Source organism: Zingiber officinale, chromosome 4B (genome assembly GCF_018446385.1).
Source record: "Zingiber officinale cultivar Zhangliang chromosome 4B, Zo_v1.1, whole genome shotgun sequence".
In the NCBI taxonomy this organism is placed as follows: domain Eukaryota; kingdom Viridiplantae; phylum Streptophyta; class Magnoliopsida; order Zingiberales; family Zingiberaceae; genus Zingiber; species Zingiber officinale.
Window position 1 is genome coordinate 13,269,315 of NC_055993.1, and position 9,600 is coordinate 13,278,914.

At 28.9% G+C, this 9,600-nt stretch overlaps 1 protein-coding gene across 2 annotated transcripts; it reads right to left on the reverse strand.

Moving 5' to 3' along the window:
- Positions 1-153: 153 nt before the first annotated feature.
- Positions 154-3,409, reverse strand: LOC121977410 ((S)-beta-bisabolene synthase). 2 transcript variants are annotated; one of them, XM_042529992.1, is made up of 8 exons: positions 3,280-3,409; positions 2,389-2,532; positions 1,968-2,223; positions 1,510-1,882; positions 1,217-1,438; positions 1,006-1,141; positions 623-874; positions 154-476 (listed from the first exon to the last, which is right to left on the reverse strand). In XM_042529992.1, the coding sequence occupies exons 2-8, from the start codon at positions 2,506-2,508 to the stop codon at positions 174-176; spliced, it is 1,662 nt and encodes a 553-aa protein (XP_042385926.1). In that variant the 5' UTR covers positions 2,509-2,532; positions 3,280-3,409; the 3' UTR covers positions 154-173. The 2 variants fall into 2 exon arrangements, with proteins under 2 accessions (XP_042385926.1, XP_042385925.1); XM_042529991.1 differs by having other exon boundaries at positions 2,389-2,544; positions 3,280-3,385.
- Positions 3,410-9,600: the final 6,191 nt, after the last annotated feature.

Genomic DNA, 9,600 nt, shown 5'->3' on the forward strand with positions numbered 1-9,600 from the left:
TCAGACCAATCCTTCATTAAACAATAATTTCTCATTCACTTGAGAAATTGATTTACGACGGTCTAATTGTGAAATAGTCATCTTATACCTAATAGTCACCAAACTAATTTTCTAACAATAATAACTTAAGCACACAACAATATAAGATATCAAATAGTAGATGATTGCAGCAACTACTGCCAACAAATAGGGATAGGATGAACAAGTAGAGAAAATATATTTTCCTTCATCGTGGTATTAGGTTCTGTAAATGCGTCGACATGCTTGTATACAAATTCTGTAGTTTGCGCAGAGTGGAATGATAGTTCAATTACTTCCCTGGACAATCCAGTTTCAGTAAGGAGTTCCTCGTTGATAGTCTTCCATGCATCTTCAACAAAGCCTAGGAGCTTCTCGCATGCAACATCTTTTGATGTTCCATATTCCTTCATATAGCAATCTACCGTTGAGGCAACATGTGCCCTCTTTTGTTCTCGCTTCATCCAAAAAATATAAAATAAAATAATATCAATTCCATATACGAACTTGCATATGTTCTAGATTTCCTTTTGGGATTATGAATTCACCAAAACAAAAAAAAAAAAAAAATCGTTCTATAAGTTATGGCTACTTTATTATGTACCTCCATTGAAGTTATGTCATTAGTGATACGAATAATTGTTGCACAAGCTTCTATGATCTTAGGAAAGCTTGCGAACCATTCAAATGCATCCTTTGTGGCCACTGCCTCCTCCATGCCACTCAAAAATCCGCAATAAAACAAGACAAATCCCACACTTATGATTGAAAGACGCATGTGCTCTTCTAACTTGGGCACATAATTGTCATCCCTCCATTGGCATTCCTTGAAGTAACTTTGAGATTGAATTTTCCACTGCAAATAGTTAATTGACAGATAATAAGACCTGGTTATATATATATATATATATATATATATATATATATATATATATATATATATATATATGAAGTGGAAATAAATGTTACCGAGATGCATAGACATACTTCTTCTTTGAGGTACAATATTCGAAATTTCTCCTCCGGTGCAAGTTCATTTTCAAATTCTTGAAAAATGTTCAACATTTTGAGAAAGAAATCCCTCAAGTATTCTGGTAGTTGATCTACTTCATTAGGGTTCCACCTGCATGAATAAAAGCTTGGTAGCTGATCTTAAAAAAGTTAAAACGTGACAATTTATTATAGATGTCAATCATGCCTTTGGATTGCGTCTGTAAGTAGTCGACTCTCTTCTAGTGTGCTGTAGCTGTCATAGGTGTCGTCCAAGACAGTAATTAACATAAGTAGCTTAGTTGATATTAGTCGAGCACGAGAACAACTAGGTTCATGACGTATCACCATCGACCAACAATAACATTCCACCACTCGGTCTCGAATAAAATTTAGATGCATAATGTCTAAATTCAAATTATTCCACCACCTGCAAAATGGTTTAAATACTTGCACCCATATACATCTAAATATTTGATTCATTTTACGACAAAAACTTACGCGCATATTTTCTTGAGCTCCTTCTGGTGGAGACATTGTAACATGTTGAAGTCCAACTTTGCAAGCTCAAGTATTGTTTCATTTAGTGTTGGTTCATCTTGGTAAATAGAGATGTAGCTTCTTGTGAAAATTCGTTTCATGCTTCGTTGAATAGGTGTCTTGAGAGTGAGAGACACTAGCTTTGCAAATGGAGGATTTAAATCTTTTAACAAAGATGTAAGATTATCTTTAGTAAAAGAAATAGCTTCGTCGAGTATAGTCTCTTTTTTAGTTCCAAAGTAAGCCGCGTTATATAAGCTCAGGAGACCCTTAGCATCATCTTTTAGTTCTTCCATAAATTTTCCCTCCTTATCCTTGTACTTTTTAAATACATCTGCATTATATATTATGCACTAAATATATAAATAACCATCAAGCTAGGTCTCTAAATATATAAGAATAAAACATTGAATATATACCTGAAGAAATGTTGAATCCTTTTTGTCTAAGCAGTCGAAAATGAAGAGCAACCTCATAGAGCCCGTATTTGCTCATGTCAACATCCTTGAGATGGTCTAAAGCTTTGGCTATTTCCTCCATGAAATGGTAATCAAGTCCAAGAAGTTGAATTGTATCAATTAGATTCATGGTTTGTAGGATGCCAGTCACGTTTTGGAACATGCTCCTTACTTCATTCTTGAGCTCTTCAGCTCTTTCATTCATCCATGCCTCAGACTACATCATGGATGCACGGGAAAATTGATATATTAACTATATATATAGTGAATTATGTATATATTGATCGATTACTGCAATGCAATACTAATTAATATCTGAAGGATGCATCATCCAAAGCATTGAAACGATACGAACAAGCTAAGTACTGATGTGTATAGATACCTGTGATTTCTGATTTGTAATAAAGTAGTCACCCCAAAAGCTAGGATCGAAGCCTGCAACCTGACGATCAACAACCACGTCTTCGAAAACCTCGAGTGATGGAGTATCAACAAGCTCCATGACTTGTATATGATTTTGAAAAGCCTGAAGAGCCATCTGCGGTTTGTTAGATTATATTTATAGTTGATTTCTAACCTTAAATTTTATAAAGTAGCATTTTCTAATGAGGGTAGTCGGAAGGAAGGGAAATTTTAAAGTTATAAAATAAATGCTCCTATTTTTAATTTTTTTTGAAGGGACACGAGTTTACAGACTTTAATATATCTGTTACATCTTTTTTTAATCTGGATTATTATTCAGATTTTTCAGTTTAACGTATAGTTATTCTTACTGATTCAAAGATTATTTAGTGCATCTACTATTCTACCAAAATTAAACGAAATTTTTTATTTAAGAGTTATGGTAAAGAGATATAATGATGGAAGATACAATAAATAAAATAATATTATTGATTTTAAAAGAAAGAACGTGTCTTTGAATTTTCTCCAAAATATACTAACGGCCAAAGTTTTTGTTGATAAGTAATCTAGTTTAAACCGACGTCTAGAAAATGAGGATTTTATATATTCTAAAAGAGATACATTAGTCTTAAAAAATGATGGCTGAGTTATCTGAGATAGAAATAAAGTAAATAGAAAATAATTATTTCTGAATAATTTTATTAATAAAATTAAAAGACTTACTTATATAAATTATTTAACTAATAATAAAAATATTAAATAATAATAATAATAATAATATTCTATTGATTTCATATTTTCATCAACAAAATCATTCAAAAAATTATTATCACCTTTTCTCATTCTTTCAACAGTATTGATATGTACATACCTGTGATTTTTGATTTGTAATAAAGTAGTCATCCAAAAAGCTGGGATCGAAATCTGAAAGCTATCAATAATCAAACCTTGATTGATGGAGTATCAACAAGCTCCATGATTTGTATATGATTTTGAAAAGCGTGAAGAGACATTTGTTTGTTGTCTGATTTTATAGATGATTTCTAGTCTTAAATTTCCATGAAAATTGAATTTTTTAAAGAGGGTAGTTGGATGAAAAGGAAATTTAAAGACAATTCAAAGTTTGAAACAAAGGCCAGTTATTCTTTATTTTAAATGATAAAATAAATGCCTTTTATTTTGATTTTAAAATTATAAAATATATCTAATATATATTTTATCTGGATTTCTTTATTCCGATTTTCCAGTTTAACATTTAAGTTATAATTTATAATTATTCATACTGATTAAAAGATTATTTTAATAGATTTAGTATTGTAAGAAAAATCAAAATAATTGTTTACATCAAATTGATAAAAATAAATAATTCTAAATATAATTATTTATTTATTTATTTATAAGTTTTGCTAAAGGAAGACATATTGATCATGATGCGATGCAATAAATAAAATAGTACATTTATTGATTTTAAAAGAAAGAATGGACTTATTGCTTACTTTAATAAAAAATAAACAATAACTTGGAAAAATAGAGGCGTGCTTGGAAACAGCATTCACATCTATTAATTATAAGAAAAAATGACTTTATCGACTCCAAACTCTATTTTCTTATACCCAACAAGTTAGATTCTAATTTTCAAAGGAGAACATTATGATTATTGAAATTTGCAAATGGAAACCATCTTTTTTCACAAAATATATATATAGAACATGATTGAAGAAGATTACAAAGAGAGACATGGTACCTCTTCTCGGACGGAAGAAAAAGAGAAGGAAGAAGGAATACAAGGAGAATGTGAAGAAAAATGTTTCAACATTGAGGATTGTCCAACAAGGGGGTAAGCAAAATTATTTATCCAAGGATTTGTGACATCAAGAAGACCAAAGAAATTTAGGAACTCTAAAAGTAGAGTTTCAAGGGTCAGAAATGTTGGGAATATAATAAAAGTTTCATATTGAAAATAATAAAAAAAGAACACGTGTTTAAAAGATGGAAGATATCTATATTGGTATGAAGTCTTTTAGATAGAGTCCAAAAACATATCCACAAAGATTTAAGTTTAAAGTGGACAATATCATATCATTATGTAGATATATAAATTCTTTAGTCCTAATAAATAAATTTACAAAACTTATGGAATGAATTTGATAATTTGTCGAAGGGTCTTCTTAGAAATTTGAGCATATAGTTGTGGTTATTAGGAAACAAACGATCTCACAAAATTTACACAATATAAACTCGGCATGCTTTTCAAGCAAAAGAGAACTCTCTGATTTTGATTTGTAATAAAATAGTCATCCCAAAAGCTGGGATCGAAGCCTGCAACCTTGCGATCAAAAGCCTGAAGAGCCATCGGCATGTTGGTCTGATTTTATAGATGAATTAGCCATCTGCATGTTGATCTGATTTTATAGATGAATTCTAGTCTTAATTCTCAATGAAAATTGAATTTTATAAAGGGAGTAGTCGATCGGAAGGAAGGAAACCAGGAGAGTTATTCTTTATTTTATAACTATAAAATAAATGCTCTTATTTTGTTTTTTATGAAGGTATGGGCTATCTCTAAACATGTTAATGCATGTATTATTTTTTGAAGGTGACGGTGAAATCTATCATTCTACTAAAAATTAAAAGAATTTATCTATTATTTATTTATGGAAGCAAAAATGGAACCGTCACCTTCTTGACTCTTTCATAAAAAAAAAAAAAAAAAAAAAAAAAAGTGAAAGCCGCCTCTTCGTTGTGGCATTTAATATTTTATATATAATTAATATTCTGAATCTAAAGATTATTATGGAAAAAAAATTAATATAGTATCTTACTCAATTAAATTAAATATAGATAGATAAGATATTTTATTTTAGCATAAGAGTCTTTTATATGAGGTGAAATCTAATGTATTTTATTTTCGTTAAAAATTGACCCAAAACATTAGAGTAACCATCAGTTACCTATAAATTATGAGTCAGTACATATCATAAATGGATCATTTTGAGCTTTGGACTATAAATGATAAGAACATCAATATCGTAAGACTTTTTATGAACTTAGTGTTCAAAAATATAAGGAATTCAAAAAAATTTATCTTCCATATTTGAACGAATGAGACACACTTAATGAGTTTAAATTATTTGTAGCGTTGAGATGTCCTTAGCACTATCTACATTTCCAATTTAATTTAGTTGATTTAGTGGGTCACTTCAATGATTTAAAAGGGCCGGATATCTTAATTATCATAAAATAAAATAAATAAATAATTGGGAAGGAAAATGAAGAATACAATTGTGAAGAAAGTTCTTTTAGCATAGTGTAAACGTTCATTAATTAGCGTTGAACAATCAACTCACGCTGATGGATGTGAAAGTCCCCTCGAAGGATAAAGATGGCACGATGTCGTCTTTAATATTTTATATACAGCAAAAAAACACGATATGATTACGTTTCTCCTGCACATGACATCCATCTCAAAATTAAAAAAAAAAATTATAACCGCACCACTATTAAATATCAAAGGATAATTTACCTACAGATGTATTTAAATTTTTAAATTTACTAAAAAGTACATATTATTTTAATATTTATTAAAAGGTGCATTTTTTATAATCATCTTTTCATTCTATCTTCTTTACAAATTTAACTGAATTTTTTTTTATCATTTTTTTTTTCTCAACTTTGTTATAGGAGATCAAACCTATGTTGAGCCTCTGAGCTTGATATAGGGAGATATCAAATCTAATAATAGAAAAAAAGAAAAATGAAAGAAAGAGAGATTTAGTATTTTCAAAACCCTTGGTCCACCATTAGAAATATCAAAAATAATTATAGAGAACATATTTGAACTCCTTGTAATTTTAAAAATCCACATGACCTTAAATGACTGCAATCTGAGGCCTCTAGGTCGATAAGTGGATTTCGGTCAAAACTCACTGATGGACTTAGAGAACTCCGATTGCATTCATTTTAGTTCCTGTGAATTTCTGATATTATAAGAAGTTCAAATATACTATCCACTATTTATTTTGACTTCTAAAAGATGTTAAAATATAATAAGAAAGAATCAGCAAAATAATCCTTATACATTGGGCCTGATATGAATCATATTAGGCCCACACATGAGGATTTTTACCAATTCATGATTATTATAATTTTACACCTCCGTAGAAGTCAAAATAAATAATGGATTAGTTTCTGTTGATTTCTGGGGTTACAAAGAATTTAAATATGTCATCTATTGATTATTTCGACTTCTCCAAATGTATTAAAATGTTATCAAAAAATAACTAAACTTTAAACGTTGTGGCCTGATATGATTTAAATATCAAGCCTATGTTATACATGCACACATGGAATAAAAAAGAGGAAAGAGAAGAGCGGAGAAGAAAAATTAAATTGGTTGTATACATAGGAAAGAGTAAATAGAAGAGAAAGTAAGAAACGACAGTAAAAAGAAAAAAGTAAGAAGGATAAAATAAAAAATGTACTTAAAAAATTAAGTTCTTTAGTGAATATAAAAATAATATGTCTTTTGATAAATTTAAAAATCTGTCTATTGATAAATTGCCGAATATCAAACGGTGTGAGAATTTTTTTCTATTTAATATTTTATATATAATTAATATTCCGAACCTTAAGATTATTATTGATACTTAGAAATTATTGGTTAAAGGGTACATATTATAAATACATCATTTTGAGCCCTCGGACTATGTAGTGGTAAGTAAAATTTATCGTCTACATTTAAACCACTAGGATATACTTAAGGAATTAAAATTATTTGTGATGTTGAATAGTCCATTACAAACTTATCTATATTTTTTTAATTTAATTTAGTGGTCGATGAACACTCATAGAATTAATAAAAGTTGAATACAGGAATTGTCAAAATAAAATAAAATAAAATAAATAAGAAGAAAAAACACGAATTTAATTGAGAAGAATAACATTTTAGCATAGTGCAAACATTCATATCAGCATTGAAAAATCACCAGCACCCTAATGCTAATGTGGGAGCCTCCTCGAAGGATAAAGATGGCCCGTTGTCGTCTTTAAAATTTTATATGCTAATGTGAAGCACAACTTGAGAATTCCTATGTGACTAGAGTTCAAAGATTGACGGAGCGCAAAATAAATTTGTCTCTAACGCCGGATAGAATAATAATTATTATGTGAAATTAATAAGAAAATGAGTTTAAGGAGAGGATGAAATAACACCGTGTTAAACTAAGCTGATATTTATATAAACTCTAAAATTTAATATCTAAAGAAGAAAATAATTCTAACATAGATCTCAATTCCTAACTCATAAAAAAAATAAAATCTCCAAAAAAAAAAAAGAAAAACAACTAACAATTCTAAAATCCTTCAACAAATTAAAAATATAAAAAGTAAAAAATTATTAAAAATATCCTAAAGAATAAAAGTATCCTAAATATAAAAAAATGATAAAATTATTAAAATAATAATAATAATATATAAATTCTCTTATATCAAGCATACCATATTAAAAAAAAATTCATCCATAAATTTAAAATAGTATTAATGATGACATAACAAAAAAATTATCTCACACCAAATTTATAAAATATATTAGCATGTCGGCTGGATTTTAGTCACTTTATGTTTTGGATTATCGGCATGATCACATTTGCTAATGATGGTCAAAGGTCAAATTGATCTAATTGGAACATATTCATGATACTTTTATTGATAAAGGATGGGGACAACTAGGACCGTCTCAAGATTCTCCGAGGCCCTAGGCAATAATAATAATAATAATAAAAGTCCTTTAATATGTTTTTAAATTTTTTGCTCAAGTTTTTTTTCATTTGAATTTGGGATTAAGAATGACCGATTTAAAAAAAAAATTGATTTATTTTTTAAAAAATAAAATATTATTTTTTTTATAAAATTTAGTTTTCTTGCTAATATTTAGATAATTTTTTTTAACATTGTTAAATTATTTGATCTTTTTGAGACATTGTTGAATGTAAATAAAATTTTATTAATTTTAATTTTGAATTTTTTTTTATGAAGCATTTTACTTTACATTGTATGGATAAAAAAAAATCTCCGATTCATGTTATTATCGAGGAAAAAAAGAAAGAGTGTGAAAGAAATATTATTGACAAGCGAGAAGAAGAGCGTTATCTAAGAGTATCACCGGCGAGAGAGCATAAACACTCTTCCCCGCGCGAGAGAGCATAAACTTACAGAATCAAAAGATACCGACGAGAGCATAAACGTACAAAATTAATGATTAGAAAAGAAATAGGCACGAAGTACTGGTGAGAGAATAATTAGTATTTTTTAGAGACATTGAGAAGGAAAGAGTTTATTAGTTTTATAAGATATATAATTAAATAGAATAAAATTTTGGCAAGTGCAATTATGAGGAAATAAGATTAAATAAAATAAAATCTTAGCTAATTGTAATGATGAGGAAATAAGGATACGTATAAGATATGAATAGGAATAATAAATTAATTGATAAGATACAATTAATGAGTTAGATATTTATTAATGCGTATGCTATCATTAATTAATATTAATGATCCAATTTAATTTTTTTAATGTCTAATTAATTATTCAATCAATGGGCCCCAGTAATATTGGGGCCCTAGGCATAGGCTTTAATGGCCTATGCCTTGAGCCGGCCTTGGGGACAACTCTTCCTACCCTTGATTCATGGTATCATATTTTATCCCTTCGGATAGTGCGGTAGTTTAGGTATTGAATATTGTCATATGAAATTTTAGAGTAAAAACTCAAGCATCCAAATATGTTTTTTTTTTTTTTTCATATTTTGGTCATTTATACTAATGGTTCATAGTCATTTGTGATTTATCTTCTATATATTAGCTTAGGGATGGGTTGGCGGGGATGCTGGGGTGATCGAATCGTCTTTTGTCACATGATATCATAGTTTGTGTCTCCTTGGGGTGGTGCGATGATTAAAGCATAGAGTGTTGTCACATGAGGTCTTTGAATCGAAACTCGACCTATCCAAGTATGTCTTCTCCTATACCTTACCATTTGTACTAATGACTAGTAGTCACCCGTAATTTATCTTCTCCGTATTAACCTAGGAATGAGTTTACGAGGACGTTGAGGAAGAACGAATAACCTTTTACCACATGATATGATAGTTTGCTTTAGATTCACTCTCCCTAAATGCTTTCAAGAGTTCAGAAAC